Raw genomic sequence first — 24,631 nt, 5'->3', positions numbered from 1 at the left:
AAATAAATATGAGATAAGGCATGCACTCCTGGTGTAAATACAATGCCAAAAAATGTACTGGTATAAGGACTGCATGCCTCAGAGTGCACAATCTACAAAGAAAGAATGCCAAACTGGAATGGAAGAGAGTATACCCCATGAAGAAGAGCCCCAGTGTCAGGTTTTCAGTGTTAATTATTTTCAGAACACATTTAGATAAACACTGTTAGTATTTTGGCAACAAAATATGGAAGGTTAATCACTGGTAAAACCAAAAAAAATTAATAGTGAGACAATAATGAGGATATCTGTGAAGTGCAGCTGAAGAGAAACTGAACATCTCATAATTCTTGATACGTCATTGAAGTGGGTAAAATGTCAATAAGTCTAGAAGGTAAATGATAATCTTTCAAGCATTATAAGCTCAATAGCTCTAATGGGAAATAGATAGGAGCCAAAACCATGAATAAAGCAATTAAAGGAATAAAGTATAGACAGAAGCTGAAGAAAACTAAGTGGTTAATTCTGACAAGAGAGTACACTGCCCAATGTTAATACTCAAACATTATTCAAGCAATGTTTACCTGCAACTACAGCCACCCCATAATTACTTACCAAAACAGTGATAACCAACATTTGGCATCCTTAAAAACCTTGGCACTCATTTTAAGATTTTTCTTCCAATGTAACACATTTATACAATATATGAACATGCAAAAGAAAAACAATCGCACAAACAAAAAAATTATAAACTATTTACAATACTGACTATATCCAAACAATTAAGCCTTATGATTCCAGGAAAGATCTATAAGTGTGTTAACTGACATAACTACTGTAAAATTTACAAAACAATATTTTTATAACTGCATAATCAATTGTAACCAATTATTATATTCAGAGGTAAATATTTGTGTTCTCAACTTAATAGTAATCAATTCATTCTGACATACAATGTTTGTAATATTTATAAACTCCATAAATGAGGGAGTAATTTAATTTTTCCATTTTTTGTAATAGTTTTATTACTAATGTCAAAAAGACTCCATATCAGATGATACTATATTCTGGGAACACTTCTGCGATGGTGGTGCTGCGGTAGCTTTGTCGCCTCACAGTAAGATGCTGTTCGGTTCGATTCTCAGCTAGAGCATCTTCTGTGTGGAGACATGCGTGAATGGGCGTGCCTTCGTTGAAGGTTGTATGTCAGAGCTGGCAACCCGGTACGTAAAAATCTTCTGCCAATCATTAGCGGACCGGAGTTCCACTGTGGCGACCCCTAACCGGGAAAAAGCCGAAAGACACAAACAAACATATTCTGGGAGCACTTCCAGGAATTGAAGCATTAAATAAAAAAAGAAGTTACGTACTCATCATAACATTCCAGCTGAGTAGTTGGACTTCATTTGTCATCAACCTGTGGGAATCGGATCCGGATCAGATCTGTGACGGCAGCTTCACCAGCATCTGATCCAAGCTCCAAGCTCCACCCCTTACCCATAATACCCCTCCTTCTTTCCCTCAGATGAGGTTTGCTATACCATGCACATAAACCTAATCTGATATGCCTTACCAACAATAAAGAACAGGAGAGCCGCACAGGCTCTCTCCTGCCTACCAATGTAAAAAACATAATGAGAAGGTCAGGGGGAAGGAGGGAGGGATGGTTGATGACAAATGAAGTCAAACTACTCAGATGGAACGTTATAGTGAGTACATAACTTCTTTATCTGAAGTAGTTGACTTTCATTTGATCATTAACCTGTGGGACAGAGTCCCCAGCTATCAAACTCTTGGGTGGCCCTCATGGAAGGATATTTCAGAGCACCGCGGAGCCAAAGGATGCTCTCCCACTAGATATCATGTTCAGTTTATAATGAGAAATGAAGGTGTGAGATGAGGACCAAGTAGCCGCCGAACAAATATCATCCAAAAATACCCTAGACCAAAAAGCCACTGACGTCGCCATGGACCTGGTAGAATGGGCATTTATCCTACCCGGAAGAGACATGCCTCCGTCTTTGTAAACCTGAAGGATGCAAAGGGAAATCCATCTGGCAACCGTTACCTTAGAAAAAGGCTTGCCCAGAAAAGGTGTAGAAGAAGACACAAACAACTGGTCAGACTTGCGAAAGGCCTTAGTCCTATGTAAGTAGAAACGTAGCTGTCTGTGTACGTCTAATAGATGCAATTTATATTCACCCCTGTTCTGAAAATTTGGAAAGAAAACAGGTAAATTGATTGTTTAATTGATATTTGTTTCAGAAGCCACTTTAGGAAGAAAAGAAGGATTAGTATGAAGTGAAACCCTGTCTTTATGGAAAATCATATATGGGGGATTGACAGATAATGCCTGGAGTTCTGCCACTCTCCTAGCTGAGGTGATAGCCACTAGAAAGGCTGTCTTGCAAGATAAAAATTTCAGATCCACAGAAGCAGCCGCCTCAAGAGGTGGAGCAACCAGAGCTTGTGAAACTAGAGTAAGATCCCAAAGAGGAGTAGGATCTTTAATCGGGGGGTCTTAAAAGAAAGGTACCTTTAATAAAGGTTTTGCACAGTCTGGAGGAAGCTAATGAAGCCATGTTCTCACCTATATGGAAATTGGAAATGGCAGCAAGTTGAACTTTTACTGTAGATGAGCTAACACCCTGCTGGAAAATATACGCCAAGAACTCAAGGACCACTGGGACAGAAACTGTGAAAGGGTCCAAATCCCTTTGAGAAGCCCAGATAGAGAAACGCTTCCATTTGCTACGGTATAGTTTTCTGGTGGCCGATTTATGAGCTGCCACCAGAATAGTCTTGACCAGAGAAGAAAGACTGGGAGTCCCAGCAATCAAGGGAAATGGGGCAGCCAAGCAGTGAGCTTCAGACTGACCAGGTCTAGATGAGGGACCCTCGAGGGGTGCGAAATGAGATCCAGTATCGGATCCAAGATCCATGGAGGAACTATTAGATGAGACCAAAGGAAGGGAAACCAGACTTGGTGAGGCCAGAATGGGGCAATGAGGATAACTTTGCTCCCCAGCCTGCGAGCCTTCTGGAGAAATTTTGTTATAAGAGGTAATGGGGGGTAAGCATAAAGAAGACCGGGAGGCCAAGCATGGACTAGAGCGTCCCTGGGGGAATTCCCCCTGTGGGGGGATCAGAGCGAAGAACTCACTGCACTTCACATTGGAAAGAGATGCAAAGAGATCACAGCAAGGCCGATCCCACTTGAGGAAGATCTCCTCTGCTACAGAAGGATTCACAGACCACTCATAAGGCATCATGATAGTTCTGCTCAGTTTGTCCACCAGTAAGTTGGATCAACCTAGAATGTGCATTGCTACCAGGAAATAGCTGGTGGAGATCGCCCATTCCCACACTCTCGTGGCCTCGCGACAAAGGGGGTAAGATCTGATTCCTCCCTGCTTGCTGATGTATCAGACCACTGACATGTTGTCTGTCTGAATTTCAATAGTTCCCAGATGAAGAAAGGCATGAAGGGTCTGTAACGCTAACAAGACTGCCCTCATCTCTAGAACACTGATATGCAATTTGGTCTCGTTCAGGGACCACGTGCCTTGGACTGTCCTGCCCGAGCAATGCCCCCCCCCACCCTAATTGGGAGGCGTTTCAATAAATGTTCATTCCTCGACTAGTTCCGAGGAGTGCACCCACCAGAGAAGGGACTTCCTGTAAGAGTTGCTTATCTGAATAGGATGCGTCAATGGCAGACCTAATAATGACCATTGGACTGCCAGTGTCCACTGTAATACCAGCATATGAAGATGAGCACAGGGGAGAAGAGTAATGGTGGCTGCCATGGAACCTAGGGCTCATAATACCACCTCTGCTGGAGGAAGATGAGACTGAAAGATCATGGACACATGGAGTCATAAGTTTCGAACTCTCTCCGGAGTTAGAAAAACCTTGGTTTACAATGTATCTATCCTCGTTCCAATGTAGTCTAAGACCTGAACAGGGTTTAGAGAAGACTTGGATATGCTGATTGTAATTCTCAGCAAGTCTGACAGTTTCAGGAAATAGTCTCTAGCCTGACAAAGTAGACACCTGGTGGGAGCAGCAAGGAGCCAATCGTCCAGGTACGGGTAGACCTGTATCCCCTGAAGCCTCAGGTAAGCCACTACTACTGCCATGACCTTGGTGAACAACCTGGTAGCTGTGGTGAGACTGCAGGGTAGGGCCCGAAATTGACAGTGATTGGCCCCTAGCCAAAAGCAGAGGAACCTCCTGGAGCTTCTGTGCATCTTTATATAGTAGTATGCATGCTGGGGATCTATTGAGCACATCCAGTCGTTCTCCTCCAGGTAAGGCAGGATGGATTGTAAAGTGACCATCCAGAACTTCTCCTTGGCAACTCACAGGTTTAGGGTGGAAAGGTCCAGAATAGGCCTTAGGTCCCCCATCTTTTTTGGCACCAAAAACAACCTGGAATACATGCCTGATCCAGACTGATCTCGGGGGACAGGCTGGACGACTCGTTTCCTTAGCAGCTTTTCTATTTCGAGTTCTGCTGCCTCCCTTTGCGCAGGTGGAACATTCAGGAGGTGTTTTGGAGGAATGCGAGGAACCACAAATGGGATGGTATAGCCTCTGGATATGATTTGAAGCACCCAACGGTCTGTTGACACCTTGCTATCAGGTGCAGCGAAAGGTGACACCTGACTGCCTCCAGAGCAGAGCAGTCAGGCAACCCCTCAGGGCTGCTGCGCAGGCCTGTCCGATAATGGTTCTCGAGACCTGAAATTTCTTGGACCCCCCCCCCCCCACCTCTGGGACGTTGTCTGTCTGGTCCCTCTCTGCTTCTGGGGGAAGATGAGTCCCGAGTGACCCTGGATGTAAAGGCATTATATACTAGTATCCCCATTGGGCTGGTTTACAAGCCTTACATTATTGGTTGGAACATGCTTCCTTGTACCCCCCTGGCTTCAATACTATGTATGGCAGAACATGTCTTGAACAAAAATGTCTTTTACTTCCAGGGTGAATGTTATTGGCACTTGCAGGGCACTGCTATGGGAGCTTCTTTTGCCCCCATATATGCGGATCTGTTTATGGCTTTTTTGAGGAATGCATGATTTATGATCCCCTTCATAATATCTACCAAGTGGAAATAGATATCTGGCGCAGATATGTGGATGACTGCTGAATGGTGTGCTGGGCAGATGTGGCATATTTACAAGAATTTTTGGAGTATCTTAATGATAATTTGTGGGGTATTGAGTTTACTCTTACATCACATCACATCATGACAGTATAAATTTTTTGGATGTAACTGTGTATAGGAATGAGGATCATACTCTTAGTACAAAGACGTTTCGTAAATATCCACAATATAACAGCTTGCTCCATGCATCTAGTATGCATCCCCCCACACCATCCGCAACATTCCAAAGTCACAATGTATGCGTATTAAAAGAATCAGCTCATATATACGAGAGTTTGAACATGCCAGACAGGATTTGTGTAACAGGTTTTTGGATAGGGGATACAGGGAGTCCGATATTGCTATTGCCAGTGATTGGAGTTCTGCTTAGGATAGGCACACATTGTTGGAGTACAAACAGCGTAGGCCAACACAAGCAGGTCAAAATCTCAGGTTTGTGACAACCTATGGATGTAATAATAATGTCATTAGAAATGTGCTAGATACCCTTTGGAATATACTCATGGCCAATGACCAATGACCAACTTAGGGAATGTTTGGGCCCCAGATGCCAATTCTCTTATAGACGTGGAAAAACTTTTGTGATCATTTTTCGCACTTTAAGCATAAGGAGAGTGGGGGAGCAGTATATAAACAATTGACCATGTCTGGGAATCAATTATTGGGAATGTTCCCTTGTGGACATTGTGGGTCATGCCAATTTGTGAGTAAATTAAAACAATTTACTAGTGCAAACACCAGCAGGGTATATGATCTCAGTGTCTTTGTCAATTGTGCCAGTAGCTGGATAGTATATTTGGCCACATGTAAATGTTCTGCTTTTTATGTGGGCCAAACTTCACGCTCATTGAGAATTAGGATGTCGGAGCACAGAAGTGATATCCGAAATAAAAGGGAGACGAATGCACTATACAGACATAGTATCAAACATGCCAATGCTGATTTCAGATTTATGGTTTATTTTTGATAGGAGTAACCAACAAGGCTGGCACACTATCCTTAATCACAAAGAAAAATATTGGATCATTAATTTAGGAGCGCTATTTTCCTCAGGACTCAATGACCACTTATGAAGGACACCACAGACCATTGTGCTACTTTCTGTTGTGTTCTATATATGTGTATATATTTATATATATTACATTTTTTGTGTGTGTGTGTATATATATATATATATATATATATATATATATATATATATATATATATATATATGTTTGCAGTTTGTTTGTATGTTTATATATGTATAAAATAACTTTTACATATATGTTTTGTTATTTACATATGTATATCTATTATTGATATATATTTCTAACTCACATTCATTGTTTTATATACATATTCTATGTACTTGCAATTTCTGGGTTGAACCATGTCTGTTATTGGTTAGGGGGGTGTATATATAGTTTCATCATGCATCTATTATGTAATGCTTTTTCACTGAAGAAGGCTGGGTAGCCGAAACCGGTCTGAATAAAGTATTTCATGTGAATTATACTTGATTTTTATTTTCAAGTGCTTGATGTGCTCTTTATGCTGGTCACTGGTGTTTTGAATTGTCTATGGTTTGGCCATGCATTTCTGTACGTGCAGAGCGTTGGGTTGCTCCAACATGTTGTGAACCATAAGGGGCATTCGCAAAAGGTGCCTTAAAGGGTTCCGTGAACTGACATAGCCTGAGCCAGGTGTATCGCCTCATGACAACATCGGACCCAGCCGCCCCTGCCACTCCTTCAGTGGCATGCGAAAGGAGAAGCATGGATGTGTTAAAAACTGCTTTCAGAGTGGCCATTCATGCAGAGAATATGCACTTATCCTCCGGCAGCATGGACTCCGAGGGCGACTCACTTAGCTCCTTGACCAGGTTGCACTGCAGTCGAGTGATATGGGCCAAATACTTCAGCACCCTTACAGAAAAGATGGCTGAAGCATATGTCATCTTTCCTAGATGATCTATCGTCCTGGACTCTCGGTCAGGGGGATGGACCATAGAACTTTCCTGGACTAGTTCTTAGTGGCAGCCGTTACCAGCATGGCATCCACTGGGGGCCCCTTGTTCCATCTGGGTCTGTCTGCAGGAGGACTCAAAATCTTGTTGGGACGCTTCGGGATTGGCTGCATGGTGTCCGGTTCCTTCCATGCTCAAGTGGTAATAAGATCCACCAAGGGATCTGCAGGGGGACACCCAGGAGGTAGGCAGGCCCAGGCCGAAGGCCTCCAGAAACACTGACTCATCCAAGGAAGGTTTGGGGGTGGACCAACCCCCCTGCTGCCGCAGGAGTTCAATGATGTCTCTAAAGGAGACATCGTTGGGGGGTGATCAGGGGGAACCTTCCCCTTCCTCCAAATTGGTGTCCTTGGTGTGGGATTCTGGAGAGGAGTCCAAGTGCCTCCTTTTGCATGTTCATTTGCGAGGAACCTCTTCCTGTGGTTCCTCGAGGGGAACAGTCTGGGGCACATCAAGCACGGGCTGTCCCTGCATGGGCAAAATGGCTGAAAATGCACCCAGAGGCGAGGGAGTCAGGACGGAGTCCGAGGAGATGATCAGGGGCCTTGATCTGCTGGAGATAACCCTTTCCACCACATTGAAAGCCGAGGGAGAGCGAGCCTCCCAGGAAACTAATAAGAAAGCTGCTCTCTCCGGATCTGATGGGGGGATCACAGCTGAGCCAGCTGGAGCTGAGATACCGAGGAGAGGGCCCTGATCCGACAAAGTCAGTGCCAAAGGAGAAAAGCCTAATCCCTCAGATCCAATGCCCAGGCTTCGGCTCTGAGAGCCACTCAGGTCTGAACTAGTCAGATCTGACACGCTCAAGGTAATGGCCAGCGTCGAGGTACGCGGTACCATCGGCGCCAACCCCCTGACTCTGGGACCTCCAGGATTCATAAACTCCGATACTGGGGGTCAGACCAGAGAAGGAGATATTGGGGCAAAAAAGGGAAGCAAGCTCCCCCTCCAAAGGGAGAGGGGGCTGGCAAGACCCCATCTAAATCTGGGTGCAAATAAACCTTTGCATCATTTTGTCCATGTGTGTCTCACTTAAATTTCTGCTGGAACGCGACGAGGCCACCGATGCCAACCGAGAGAGTCGATGTGCAGAGGTCCTGGAAGAAGGTCTAGGATCCTCTGGCTCTGGTGAGAATCTGGGCAAGCGGAGCCGAGGAAAAACTGGTTTAGTAACTAACTGCTGCTTTGGAGGAGAACCCACTGGATCTGATTGGCCCAGGAATCTCTTCCTCCCCTTGTCTCTCTCTTTTTCTTTATCTTTGTCTTTACCCTTCTCTTTCATATGCTCCCTATCTGCAGACCTATGAACAGAAGTCTGAGTTGTGGCCTGGGAGGGAGAGGAAGAGACTGCGGCTGAAGAAGAAGCAGTCACAGCCATGACCGTAAGAGAAGTGGAGGCAGCCACCTCCGTAGCACGAAGAAGCCCATTAAGGGTTAGTTTTGCCCTGCGATCCTTCAGGGCCCCGGGGTTGAACCCCGCACAAATTGTGCATTCTGTCGAAAGAGAGTGTGGCCATCAGCCAGAGATAACTTATGGCCACACTCTGTGCATTTCCTGAAAACCAGCATTGACTGCTGATCTGCCAGTTTTTTAAACAAGGTTAAAGGCAAAAAGCATAAGCCCTAACCTGCCCAACCACACACACATACACACACACACACACACACACACACACACACACACACACACACACACACACACACACACTCGAGTCCACTGACTAACAATAAGGGAAAGGGATAGAAAGGCCTACTCTACTATGCTAAACTGTTCTACTTTTTTTTTTTTTTTTTTTTTTTTTGAAAAAGAAAAACAAGACGCAAAATGAAGGGGAGGTTAAGCAAGGGAAAGGGAACTTACCCGTCACTACCAGCAACACAAACATCCAAAAACTATCTGAAAAAAGTAACTACCACACCTGGAGCTCTGAGACCACACTGCTTGGCAAAGCCACGTCAAACAAGATTTGAGGGAAGGAAGGAAATGGAGGGGTATTATGGGTAAGGGGAGAAGCTTGGAGCTCAGATCAGATGCTGGTGAAGCTGCTGTCTCGGATCCGATCCGGATCTGATTCCCACAGGTTGATGATCAAATGAAGTCAACTACTTCAGATCTAATGTTTCAGATCAATTAAATTTGTCTTTCTGTAGAGCTTGCAAAAAGCCACTGATCTCTTTCCAAAAAGATTGCAAGAGTTCACAATCAAAAACCATGCGTTAACAATAAACGTTTTGCATAGATTTACATCTCCAACACATTTTTATATACAAGTTCTAATTTATGAGTCGTAATAAAGGTTCTATGTAAAAATTCCCATGAAAATAATTTCCAATATAAATAGAATGTAGCTTTTTGTGATGATAACAAAATTATTTTTATCAATTTTAGATCGGTTTGTATGGTTGATTAGTGGAAAGTAGTGGAAAGTAATGGGAAGTAATCCCAGTAGTCATTTTTACATATTCAGAGCAATGAAAAAGTATTTGCCCTCCCTCCTGATTTCTTATTTTTTTTACATGTTTGTCACACTTAAATGTTTCATATCATCAAACAAATGTAAATATTAGACAAAGATAACCCAAATAAATACAAAATGCAGTTTTTAAGTGATGATTTTATTTATTAAGGAAAAAAAAATATCCAAACATACATGGCCCTATGTGAAAAAGTTATTGCCCGATAAACCTAATAACTGGTTGTAGTAGCAACAACTGCAATCAAGCGTTTCCGATAACTGGCAATGAGTCTTTCACATCGCTGTTGAGGAATTTTGGCCCACTCTTCTTTGCAGAATTGTTTTAATTCAGCCATATTGCAGGGTTTCCGAGCATGAACTGACTTTTTAAGGTCATACCACAGCATCTCAATTGGATTCAAGACCAGACTTTGACTAGGCCACTCCAAAAGCTTCATTTTGTTTTTTTAAGACATTCAGAGTTGGACTTGGTGTGTTTTGGATCATTGTCCTACTGCAGAACCCAAGTGCGCTTCAGCTTGAGGGCACGAACTGATGGCCGGATATTCTCCTTCAGGATTTTTTGGTAGAGAGCAGAATTCATGGTTCCATCAATCACAGCAAGTCATCCAGGTCCAGAAGCAGCAAAGCAGCCCCAGACAATCACACTACCACCATGTTTGACTGTTGGCATGATCTTCTTTTTCTGAAATGCTGTGTTACTTTTACGCCAGATATAATAAGATGCACACCTCCCAAAAAGTTCAACTTTTGTTTCATCAGTCCACAGAATATTTTCGCAAAAGTCTTGGGGATCATCAAAGTATTTTCTGGCAAAAGTGAGACGAGCCTTTATGTTCTTTTTGGTCAGCAGTAGTTTTCGCCTTGGAACTCTGCCATGCATGCCATTTTTGCCCAGTCTCTTTCTTATGGTTGAGTCATGAACACTGACCTTAACTGAGGTCAAGTGAGGCCTGCAGTTCTTTAGATGTTGTTCTGGGTTCTTTTGTGAACTCTTGGATGAGTTGTTGCTGTGCTCTTGGGGTAATTTTTGTAGGCTGGCCACTCCTGAGAAGGTTCACCACTGCTCCATGTTTTCTCCATTTGTGAATAATGGCTCTCACTGTGATTTGCTGGAGTCCCAAAACATTAGAAATGGCTTTGTAACCCTTTCCAGACTGATAAATGTCAATTACTTTGTTTCTCATCTGTTCCAGAATTTCTTTAGATCGCGGCATGATGTCTTCCTTTTTGGGATCTTTTGGCCTACTTCACTTTGTCTGATGGGTCTGGCAGTAATCAGGCCTGGGTGTGGCTAGTGAAATTGAACTCAGCTTTCCCAAAATTGTGATTAACCTAAGTTACTTCATGATTTAACAAGGGGGACAAATACTTTTTCACATAGGGCCATGTAGGTTTGGATATTTTTTTTCTTAATAAATAAAATCATCACTTAAAAACTGCATTTTGTGTTTACTTTGTGGTTATCTTTGTCTAATATTTACATTTGTTTGATGATCTGAAACATTTAAGTGTGACAAACATGCAAATAAATAAGAAATCAGGAAGAGAGCAAATACTTTTTCATTGCACTGTAACTTTGTATTCTTAACAAACTTAGAAATTTTAGATACGATTGTCCTGAATCATTTTCTAAATCAAGATTAAATTAAAAAAATATAAGGTGGAAAATTATACCTTATATTACGCATTAATTCAATTTTAGAAGTAATGTACTATAAATTTGTATACTCAGCCAATGGTTCATATCAATAGCATACTTACTCATTTCAAAATCAGAAGGGAGTAATTGTATTCCATTCATAATTTCTTACCAAAAAATTTTCACCTTTTAAACTCATCACTAAAAGTATCAATAAAATCTTCAGTAAAAGCTATGGCAAATATTGCAAATAACCAAGTTTTCAAATCAGGGTTCTTAAAAATAAAGTTTTTTAAAGGTTTATAAAATAATGCTTATATAATGTGAGTCAGAGGGTTTATTGGTTTTAATAAAATATCTCTTCAATAACCATTTAAAAGTATTCCCCATGATCAAAGAATGATGACTAGGTATACTATTATCATTATTCACTCAGACAATTTCATGAATTATTTCCACCTTGCCAAGTAATTATAGCGTTTAGCCATAAAGCTACAGCTTTATGACAAATGGTAAGATATATACTTCTATATCTGGGAATCCTATTCAACCATTCTTCCAATGACTCATATGATGTTTTAAAACCACTCTAGATTTGTTTAGATACCAGAAGAATTTTAAAAGAACATTATTAAATTGTTTAACAAATTCTCTAGAGTGAAAATGAGAAGTAGTTTGAATAACATATAATATGTTGGCAAAATAATCACCTTAATGTTAATCTATCTTTCAAAGAAAATACATGTTGATCTACTGTCAATTAATAATATGATAAAATCCATAATATTATTATAATCAGTGCTATTTATTTAAATGTATATGATAACGTAATCCTAGATCCTTAATTTGTTTATTGTCCTGATTATACTCATTAATCTTCTTTAATGGCTTTTTTACTTCCTTATCAATCTTCTTCTTCTTCTTTCAGCTGCTCCCATTAGGGGTTGCCCCAGCAGATCAATTGTTTCCATTTCTTCCTGTCCTCTGCATCTTGCTCTGTCACACCAACCACCTGCATGTCCTCTCTCACCACATCCATAAACCTTATCTTAGGCATTCCTCTTTTCCTGTTAACTGGCAGCTTCATCCTTAGCATCTTTTTCCCAATATACTCTGCATCTCTCCTCAGCACATGTCCAAACCAACGGGAACACTTCACATAATCGAATTACTGAAATCACGAATTTCATATGGTCGAGACCATATGATCGAGATTTCAGTAAATCAAATGTGTAGTGTTTAAAAATAAGAGTTTACTTGCCTTAATACATTGCGTGCACACAGAGGCAAGGATTCTTGTACGCTCTGTGTGTACGTAATGTTTTACTTTTTTTGCGGTGTTGACAGGAAATGAGAAATCTCCCGTTTTGCGCTTCCGCATACAGTGCAAGACGGGAGATTTCCCATTTCCCCACTGTAGCGCGATCTTGGAGTTGGTATATTTAAGTAGGGGGTTGAGGGGGCACAACCCCCCCATGGGGGGTGCAGGGGGACGAAGCCCCCTTGCAAAAGCGAAGTTTGTCTTTTTTTTTGTTGTTGTTGGTTTTGCTTCAGAAGTTCGAGTTTCTGAAACTCGATCTTTTGGTTTCGGTTATTTGCAGTTCGAGATTTTGTTAATTCGAGCTTCTGAAGTGAATCCCCAAACCAACGTAATTTTGCCTCTCTGGCTTTGTCTCCAAATCTTCTAACCTGGGCTGACCCTCTAATATACTTATTCCTAATCCTGTCCATCCTCGTCACACCCAGTGCAAATCTTAACATCTTCAACTCTGCCACATCAAGCTCTGACTCCTGCCTTTTTGTCAATGTCACTGTCCCCAACCCATATAACATAGCTGGTCTCACCACCCTCTTGTAGACCTTCCCTTTCACTCTTACTGGTACTCATCTGTCACAAATCACTCCTGACACTCTTCTCCACCCACTCCATCCTGCCTGTACTCTCTTCTTCACCTCTCATCCACACTCACCATTTCTCTGAACTGTTGACCCCAAGTATTTAAACTCATCCACCTTCGCCACCTCTACTCCCTGCTTCCTCACCATTCCTCTATCTTCCCTCTCATTCACACACATATATTCTGTCTTAGTCCTGCTGACCTTCATTCCTCCTCTCTCTAGAGCATATCTCCTCCTCTCCAGGGTCTCCTCCACCTGTTCCCTACTCTCACTACAGATCACAATGTCATCTGCAAACATCACAGTCTACGGGGACACCTGTCTGATCTCGTCTGTCAACCTGTCCATCACCATTGCAAATAAGAAAGGGCTCAGAGCTGATCCTTAATGTAATCCCACCTCCACCTTAAATGCATCCATCACTCCCACCCCAGACCTCACCGCGTCACACTACCCTTGTACATATCCTGTACCACTCTTACATACTTCTCTGACACTCCCGACTTCCTACTTCTTTATCAATAAGATTTTTATTTTACTGTAATTAAAATTATACCTAATACAGTTTCAAAATATATTAATCCATTAGATAAAGAAGTTAAAAAAGTTTATTGATATTACAAATTGTCAATAAAATATCATCCACAGAGAGCTGGCTTTTAGATGTATATTGATCATTTATTTTAAACCTAATTATTTCTAAATTTAATCTTATAAAGGGTTCAATCACCAATGCAAATAAGAGAGACAATGAACAGCCTTTTTTTCAAATCATAACTGACTGAGGAAACAAGAAGGTAAGTTAATAAAAGCAGAGGAGTACTCATAAAAATAATACATTGTATGAAATTATTTGAACAATTATAAGTTCCTAACACAAAGGATAAGTAAAAACAATCTACAAAATCAAAAGCTTTTTGAGATATAAGCTAATTATTGATAGATTTTTCTTAATATTATTCGCACAGTCAATTAATGTAATTATTCTTTTAATATTATGAGTTTGTCTGTTCAATATAAAGCTGGTTTGTTCCTCATCAATTTGTACAGGAAGAAAATGTTTGATTCTGTTAGCATAAATACACATAAATATTTTACAATCAGTGTTTCAGAGAGATATGGATATATAAGAGGAACATAATAATGTGACTTTATCTTATTTAAGTATAGGAGAAATAACTGTATACTTCCAAGAAGGCAGAACATTAGATCTATCTTTAACTGAAGCAAAAAGCTTGTGATAAAATGACTAATGCATCATGAGGTAAATTTTTATAAAATTCAGGTATTACAGGGGCTTTATTATCTTTTAACTTTATTATTTGTTCCTTTATCCCTATCATTGCAATAGGTTTTTCAATTTTCTTTATTTGATCATACATTTCCCCTATATTTATTTCATATGCATATTTAACTGCTTATCTTTGCAGCTGAATATCATTTGAGTTATAAAGCTTGTTAAAATAATTTCTGAAACATTATACCCTTTTCTATATCTGTTGCTTTTTTATTACTTCTTGACACAGTAATATATTTAATATGATTAGAACTATTTTTAAATCTAATGGCTAATTTATTTGAAATTTACAAAATAAGACTGTAATTTGATTTATCCTAGGCTGTAGATGTAGAATTTCAAGATATTTTGAATTACATTTCTTCATTTCAATAATTTAATCTTTACTACCTTTTGTATATTCAGTTTTAAGGTGTCTGTCTGGGTTTATAATTCAAATAATTTGTTCTCCCTTTATTTCCTTTTACTGGCATACCACTCCATCATTTTATCATATAGCTAAGCTTTTAAAGAATCTCAAAGAAATACATCAAAACCTCTCCATTGTTATTTATGTCTAAAAACTGATGAATTTATTTAAGAAACAATTTTTTGAATCTTTTAATTTTATTATAAGGTTGGTAGTCTATGACAATAAACTAAGTTTCTAGGTTTAAACATAATTTCATATGTAACTTTTTTCAACCTGGAAATTAAATAATTTGAAATAAAAAAAAAGCATCTATTCTGGATTGATTTCCAACTCTAAACGAATATTCAGGTTACAATAGTCAGATTCAGAAAAAAATCATTAATATCTTTAATATTAATTACTTCAATAAAATTTAATAGAGCTTTGTTATAGTAGAAAAGCACTACTGTCTTTTTCATTTAGTAGATAGTTACAATCACCAGCCACTATAAGTCTAACGTTCATAGTTGAAATTAGAATATCAATGTATTTCTTAATAAATTTACATCCACCTCCTGGGACTACGTAAATATTCACTAAAGTATTTATTCTACCTTGTAATACTATTACTAATATACAAAATATACCCTAGCTGTCACTATAAGTGTTAATTCCTTTGGGTATTAAATCATTTTTTGAAAGAATTACAACACCTCTTCTCTTTTCAAATAATTGGAACTAAACAAAACTGTTCAGTTCTTTGTATTCAAGCAATATCTTTTGAAACAGCTGTGTTTCCTGAAAAAAAAAACATGCTTAGGCTTATGTTTTAAACATCTTTAAGTTCTGTGCTGGTTTCTGTGCTGGAACCTCCCCTGTTTGGCATCTACATTTCTGAAGTAAAAGCCAGTACCAAAGTCAAGTTTGCATACGACTGAAAGCTAGGCACACTCATTGAATCTTCAAATGACTACCATCCCCCAGAAAGGTTTGCACCAAATACATAACTGATACCAAAATCAAGGGCAGAAACAAAATGCCAAAAAGGCATTATTCTATCCTTTGGGAAGTCGTCTATTCCAGGGAACTACCAAATTAATAATGTACCCCTAAGAGTTGATCCAGCTGTTTGGGATTTTGAGAACTTATGTACTCAGTGAGATAACTTTTGACCAACATGTTTCCATTGTTGTAAGAAAGTCCTTATATACTGCACAAGCTATAAAAAAGGATTGTGTCTATATCTAGGGATGTCATTTCCTCCCTGTACTCATGCCTCATTAGGCCAATCATTTAAAATAATGCTCCCTTTGGCATGTATCTGTCCAGACAAGAAGAACAAGTGGAACACCCACAGATATACATTTTTAAAAGGATACAAAGCCTAAATAACATGTCCTACTTGGACTGACTCAAAGCCCTGTCAGTCTTACTGGTATCCTAAAGACTGCTAAGATGTGACTTGTGTCTATCATACAAGACATCCTCTAACCCAATACTGATGGATTTACTGCACATCAGCAAGTCAAATGACATCAGAAGTACTCAGCCTAGGGATCTAAACCTTTTCTGCAACATCAACAGAATGGTTTGGAGGGAAAGGTATATCTTGCAGAGAATACCACTGCTCTGGAACAGACCATCCATCCACATAAAACAAGGATCATCCCTGTCCATATTCAAGTGTAACATGGATCTATAATTAGGAAACAGAACATTTACCCCAGGACTACCCTTAACCTAATAATGAACAGAGACAGCTCCTAAATGCTTTATCCCATGCACGGGATATGATCCTAGTTATTCTCATCTGGGATAATATATAATTATCAACCATGGGACAGGTAAGGCCAATCTCTCTAGCCGAATGGATTAGGTTAAGAACAAAAAGGGAAATTGGCTAGGCTTCCAATGGTCTGCAAGGGCAGCTAGACTAGTACTCACCAATAAACTTATGGATCTATAAGTATTTTAGAAAAGTTCCCATTTTACAACCACTACTAATCCCATTAACATTAACCGATAAACAGTTTAAGGAATGTTATACTCTAACAAAGCTCTGAAATAAGTAATTACTTAGATAATGGCATGAATCCAACAGACATGAACATGAATAGCAAAATATTAATATTCATAGACAAGAAATAAGCTAGCTGCTCTTGTGGACCATTTTATCCCTAGGTAATTTTCCTTAGTGAGAATCAAACCCTGTATTTCCTGTCTATAAGGTAAATACCTTAAAAAATGTGCCAATCTCCAATCTCAAAAGCAAATTAAAATTTGATGTAGATACAACATTTAAAATATACAAAATATATATATTTTAAATGATTCATCCTTATACCAAAACCCTAACATGGAATCTAAGGTTCCTTGTTTGAAAATCCATTCAATTTACACACCAAACCAAACAACCACTATAAGCACTAAGTTAATTTTGGTCCTATAACCTAAGTGTTAATAATAACAAAAGGCATGGAATGTACAACAATAAAAAACAGATATTAAAACTATCTGGTTTAAATAACATCTATATATAAAACACACACACACACACATATATATATATATATATATATATATATATATATATATATATATATATATATATATATATATATATATATATAAATGCATATATGAAAAAAAAATCAATAAATGAGATAAATTAACATTAATAAATCTGCTACTAATTTTAGTAATTTCCTATCATCTATTTATCCCCATGTCCCTAAAAAATATTACATTAACTATGTTAACTGGTAAAACAATGAGCTCTCTTCAAGTATATTATAACTCAAAGTTTGTTACAATAAATATATTAAGTAAATTACACTAACCAAATTATAATCAAGCTATTTTTGTTCTTAAACCTAGAATACATAAAAGTTTAAATCATGCATACAAGTTTATAAGTTGTTAATTCCAACAAAGCTAATGAAACCTATATCAAACAATCCCTATACAAGAACATATCATTAAGATATTTAAAATATTTAAAATATCAATATAATTGATTTTTTTTTATATGTAGCGTTGTCGCCTCACAGTAAGACGTTGTCCGGTTCGATTCTCAGCTAGAGCGTCTTCTGCGTGAAAACATGCGTGAATGGGCGTGCCTTCATTGAAGGTTGTGCATCAGGCCTGGCAAGCCGGTACGTAAAAATCAACTGCCAATCATTAGTGGACCGGAGTTCCACTGTGGCGACCCCTAACCGGGAAAAGTCGAAAGACACACACAAAGTATCATAGTAAAGGGAAGTTAAGTAGGTATTACTATAACAAACAAAGACAGTTAAGCTATCATACCTAACCATTAAGGGATACTATTTTTAACATTTACTCTCATTCTATTTATATATAACAATAATTTTATAAGGTTTACATGCAGTAAACTGGTGCAACATTAAATACCAAAATTGGGTAAGCTGTATGGTAACAAAGGAAATCTTACCATCTCCTAGTCCATGCTACAAATGTAAATTATCATCAACTCATATCCTTTCCCCTTTCAGAACACATGGAACAAATTCAGGACCACCTTGTCAATTCAAAGAGGTATTATTTATGTTTACAGAAGTTGAATAATCTCCATCTCCCTCTCTCTTGCCCTCCCTCTCTCTATATATATTTATCTATAAACATATGGCATTAAGAATTCATACATTTAAGTATTAAACACACTACATGACAGCAGAGTTTTGACTGAGGGCTGCTAACAATATAAAAAGTGTTAGAAGTAACATCATTAAACAAGGCATTCTTTATAATTTAACAAAGTTTTGACTGAAGGCCGCTAACAATGTAAACAGTGTAAGAAGTAATATCACTGAACAAGGCATACATTCTTTATAAGTTAACTGGGTAATCAAAATTTAATCAAAATACTCAAAGGAAAATGGACAATGAAATGAAAGCTATATATCATGTTTAAATACACTATGCCAGTAAACAAAACAAAGGTTCATATTATTAGAAGGTCATAGTTTACTGTACTTCAAACAGTGCGGAGAATTACCATACATTTCGCCAACAATGAACATTATTCTGAGAACAACTAGTACAGGCACATCTTTACATGGCATAGCACCGAGAAACCTAGAATGTTCTTCTCAGAATATCTAACAATGGTCAGTGGCCTTAAAGAACAGATCTCCTTTGCTGGACATTCTGAACTACATGTCCTATGAGAAGTTGAAAACTGTGACACTTTTCATGTACATTTGTAAACTCGGCCTACTTTTCTTTCTTACAAACAAAGAAAAACGTTTTGTTACTATAACCAAATAACACATATTTTATGTTAAAATAAGTATATACACACCCAGAGACACAAGTGAAACTTTGCTAATTGTAACTGTGATCTTTTGAACAACAAAAAATGGAAATATTGAGAATGTATACCAATTCTGAGCTTGTAATGCCTTTCAATTCCCCTTATTTCAGAGTACAACAGTTTTAGAGTTTAAGGGGATGCTTCCATACTTAACAGATACAGCCTTCAAAGAAATGCCACCACAGGTGCTAAATATTTATGCTGGGTTCAGGCGCCTAGGCAGCGAGACATTTACCTGTGGTACATTTGACTTGGGACACATGGCTGAAGTGACATTCAGCAGCAGAGAAATATGGCTGTTTGCAAATTCCCTGTCAGCAAAAAGAAGCACACACTGCCATCCCACATATTTAATAACCAAATGCACAGGGGGAAAACAATGTCCATGGTCCCCAAGGGAACATGAGACAGCAGGCAATATGGCAGGCATCAGCAGCAGAGTGGCCAGAGAGCATGTCAGTGGCAGTAAAATTCAGTGCACAATGGACAGTGCCTTTATAATTGGTGTGTGTGGACCACTACCCCTTCACAGTGTCTAGGGAACATTACCTAAAACACATACTGGATCATAAATGTGACTACAGTAGCCTGCAGGATTTCCTCCATGCTGTAGCACACTTCTACATGTGTAGTTACATAAGTATGTACTGTACACTGAGCACAACACTCACTACTTCTTCTGCCACCATGCATTTGGCTATTAAAGCTGTGAGCATGGCAGTGTGTGCTTCTCTTTGCTCACAGGGAATTTGCAAACAGCCATATTTCTCTGCAACTAAATGTCACTTCAGCCATGTGTCCCCAGTCAAATGTACCACAGGGAAATGTCTCGCTGCCTAGGTGCCTGAACCCATTTATGCTGCTTAATCACTTAATCAGCTGTCTGTAACAGTAACCAGGTATGATGTTTAAACACTTACCTTAACTAGCAGCCTTATAATGTTGTGCTTTACTCCACAATCCACTGCCACAATTTTAATGGGATTCCCAGAGCCATATACTTTCATCTCCTGTTAAAAAGTGTGAGGACACAAAATGTAAGTGGGAATGCAACAACTACTTAGACGAATGCATTCTATATTTTTTTCAGTATCTTACAGGAATGCAGATACACATATGAACTATACAGCAAAATAAACCAACTTTCAAAGGACTGTTTCTTCAAAAAATGTAATACACAGTAGAGCAAATAAAATAAATGCATAATGTGCACAAATATAAAACTTCACAAAGAAACTCACTGCCAAAAATGAAACTGGTAGCAGGCGTCACGTATAGGGCATACAGTGGCCAGAGTTATTACCTAGCAGCATTGATCTTGGGGGCTTGATAACATTGTTACATTCAAGTATTGGTGACAGTGCATTTCCTTCTACACTTTTTAAACTTTTTCTCACCATCACGATATGCACTGGACAAAATTCATGTACCAGGTAGTCTGTTTATATATTTCATGTTTTATTCCTCCCCTCATACAATTACACTGCAGAAAAAAAGAAGCTAACAAATATAAAGTACTAAGACTTATTCACTCTTCCTTCCCCTTGCAGTACTGCAATCCCTTGTCTTCCGATCTAGAAACTCACCTCATCCATTACCAACCCACTAATCAGCTCCTTTAAACAAAAATACTTCATTTAATTCATTTCAACTTCTGACTTCACACCACCCCTTCCCCTTTTCTAACTTACCGCCGTATTCTTATTCATACTCAGTACTGAAAATTCTTGCAACGACACTACATCAGGAACCCTTCCTAAACCCCTTAGTGATCGCTGTCCTACATATGCTGTCAAGTATATTAATATTCACTATATATAAGTATATAAAAATGCTCATAATTTCTTAAGAGTTCAACCCCGAATCAATTTTAGCTGCTCTGAACTCAGTTAACTAGACTATTCTAAAAGTCTCACCATTGGATGAAGCAATAGAAAAGTTAAATTCAACTTTTTTCATAGGTTATTACTAAGCTGACTGCTCTTGTGGGCCATTTTAAGCATAGCTAAATATCCCATGTGAGACTCAAACCCTGCACCTTGTGTCTGTAAGGTAAACACTTTAGTCATTATGCCAACCTCCCACCTTTTGACTTTTCAATATGCTGAAGAACCTTGAACCACTATGTAAGATGAGAGTAAAATCTAACTTTGTCCTTTAACTTACTAACCAGAGCAGAAGTTTTATGCAAAATAATAACGGCATGTAAAGAGAATGACTGTCTACTATGCTTAGATACTGCAGGGAAAGTTGCCAGTTCAATTTAGGCAGAAGCTTAAAACTCCATAACGCCTGCAGAGCTTTAAAGAAGTTCATAACCTTACCAAAATGCAAGTCAAACTTGTTAATAAACAATATTATTCTGATTTACAAAATAACCATAGATATAACCCAAAAAATTATGGTCATCCATTAAACAAAGTTTACACCCAGGAAGAAACAATGTACTTAACCCTTGTCCCAATAACTCCCCCTTAGACACAACCACAAAGTCTAACCTGTACTTCATTGATAGCATTGATTAACTCACCAATGAATCCTTTCCTGACGCCCCTGGTTCATATCTACCCTCATCCAATAATTCCTGCACCCACACAATAAAACCATTTGCCCTGTCCTTCATAAAAAAAAATTATTATCCAAACTTAAATCCTGCTCACCCTCTGCAGACATCTTTCCTACAGAATACCTCAAGAGTGCTGGTAACGCCACTGCATATCCAGCCTCCATCCTTATAAAAAGGCTAGTACAGGGACCATATATTTCTACCGTCTGGAAAAATGCCATATCATCCTTTTCCACAAATGTGGCACTTCTACTGAGATATCTAATTTTAGACTCATTACCATCTTGTCCCCCCTTTCAAATATATTACAAAAATGTGTCCATAAACAACTACTCCAGCATCTGTTACAGGAACAATTACAAACCAATACTCAACATGGTTTTAGACTTGTCCATAGCAAGACAACTGCTGTCCTAATTTTTATAGCTGGCATAAATAAAGGTAGAGATAGAGATAAACTCATATCTTCCTTGTTCCTAGACTTATCAAAAGCTTTTGATGCTGTGTTTCATTTAAAAAAAACTCCTACTACACCTGTCTACAATGGCTATCCCACAACCTACTCTTCACTGGTGCAATAATTACTGGTCAGGATGCTACCAGCCAGTCAAATGGAATTCTACCCTTTCACCTTACCTAACCATCATTCCAGGTATACCACAAGGCTCTGTCATTGGTCCTCTCCTATTTAATATCTTTATAAACAATCTTCATACTTCTATACAAGAAGCAACCCTGTACAGTATACTGATGATTCCACCCTTAGCTGCCACTCAGACAATCTAGACATTTTTAGAAATGATTGCACTACATGCCTTTAACTCTGTTGAAAACTGGTTTTAACCAACAATTAATTCTTGATGAAAGCCAAACTATGTTTCCCCGAATCACTTACCCATGAGAAAAATAACATTAAGGTCACTTCCCTAAACAACATACCAACTGAAGTAGTGCCCCATATAGAACTGCTAGGGGTTACAATAAATGACAACTTCAAATATGACCTCCACATACCAAGTAATATAAAAAAACAAACACAAAAAAACTAAGAATGCTATTTACAGCCAAATAATTCCTTACTGGATCTGCCAATCACTCTTGCCCTCTGTACCTGCTTCTCTCTCTCTTATATGGTTCCCCATCTTGACTAATCTCCAGGTGTCCTTAAAATCTAAATTTAAACAAGAACAGTTTTACAACAAGGTAACTAGATTTGCAGCTCATACAAATCACAGAACACATCACTGTTCTGCACTAAAAACTCTAAATTAGCAAGAACTATTCCACCAACTAAATTACACCCAACTTCTCTTAACACACAAAATTATATTTAATCCTACTACCTGCCCAGCTCTTCACACTACCTCCCAAATCGTAACCTTTGCTCTTCTTACAAAAATCTACTTGACATCTATAAGTCTAACAAAAACTGAGGTCAGAGTCTGCACTCCCATTGTATATAAAGTCTGGAATATGATCCCTGCACCATCCAGGGCGATACATTCATTTATTTTAAGCTGTAACTAAATGACTCCTCACTTTGTACTTGCTACTCTCCTGGCTTCAGCTCCTTCTCCTCTAACACCTGTATACATCTTATCCCTCATTTTCCTTATTTTTATTTCTCTAGCTCTTAATCTTATTTTTACTCATTATTTCCACACTCTGCCATATCTACTCCACTTATTACCTCTAACACTTTTTACACTCTCCTCTTTCCTACCCACTGTTTGAATTTTACATTCTGACATTTGCTTTATGAGTGATTAACTCTCACACTTATAACATTTCAACACATTAAAATGAAACATGATATTGTATTTTTCTTGTTTTAATGATTTATGCGTATTATTCCATAAGTCATATATATAATAATATTTATATTAATCTATGTATTTACAGTATATTGTAATATGACATACATTTTTACCTATGTCTATGTCTTTTCTGTTATTTTATTTGTGGAGCTTTCCTACCAAGGACTCCACTGAAAGCAGACAAAATTATCCCATCAGATCTTCCGGGTAAACAAATGTCAATCAATCAATAAATAAATAAATAAATAAATAAATAGTTAAATAAACAATGTATCTTTCTCTACCCCTCTAATGTTAGTATCTCTGAAAACTATCAAGTGTGCTTATAAATGCCAGAGCCCAAGGAATATGCACAGTGTGTGTCTGTGTGTGTGTGTGTGTGTGTGTGTGTGTGTGTGTGTGTGTGTGTGTGTGTGTGTGTGTGTGCGTCTGTCTGTGTGCATCTGTGTGCTTGTTTCAGTATTTCTGTTATCCCTTTCCCACCAATGTTAAATATTCTACCATCACCTACTGATTATAAATCTAGTAGTGTCATTTTGAGGTGCAAGAAATGAGTAAAGAGCCTTGTCAGACTTTTTGGAGGGTTAGTTTTATGGATTATCCACTTAATTAGCTACTCTAGCATGCTAAAAGTTTCAATGCATGGTCAGGCATTGGTATGTACCTTCATATAACTGCAATGCAGGAAGACTTGCCAGTGCAATTTATTTTTCATTGAGAACGAGTGAGGTGTCAACAAAAAAATGTAACTTTCCAAGAGTACAGCTGATTCCTGGCTGCTCATCACTTCCATATTTCAAGAACAAACCCCCCCCAAAATACCAAAGAACTGCAAGTGAATATTCTCTCTTTACAGCAATGGGTCATCTACTATGCTTCTTAACATCAATTTGGGTGTGACATGAGACATAAGAAAAACCTAAAGTGTTCTTCTTGGATAAAAGGACTGGGTGAAATGGAAGAAAGCTCGAAATATGTTAGAAGATCATCCACAGCTAATACCACACTGTCCTGTTCTTAAAAGCTATCAGCATCTACAGTACAGC

The 24,631-nt window shown here is 38.5% G+C and overlaps 1 protein-coding gene across 1 annotated transcript in view; it reads right to left on the bottom strand.

Annotated features, from left to right (window-relative positions):
- The window catches only part of CPS1 (carbamoyl-phosphate synthase 1), a 531,928-nt gene that overhangs the window by 378,667 nt on the left and 128,630 nt on the right, over positions 1-24,631 (bottom strand). The window contains exon 7 of the mRNA XM_044075706.1: positions 20,123-20,212. Within this exon, the coding sequence (XP_043931641.1) occupies positions 20,123-20,212 (90 nt within the window). The remainder of the gene's footprint in view (positions 1-20,122; positions 20,213-24,631) is intronic.

Source organism: Protopterus annectens, chromosome 6.part1 (genome assembly GCF_019279795.1).
Source record: "Protopterus annectens isolate FY-2018-M chromosome 6.part1, PAN1.0, whole genome shotgun sequence".
Lineage (NCBI taxonomy): Eukaryota > Metazoa > Chordata > Ceratodontiformes > Protopteridae > Protopterus > Protopterus annectens.
The sequence above is the reverse complement of the archived record's forward strand: the minus strand, read 5'-3'. Positions and strand labels throughout refer to the sequence as shown.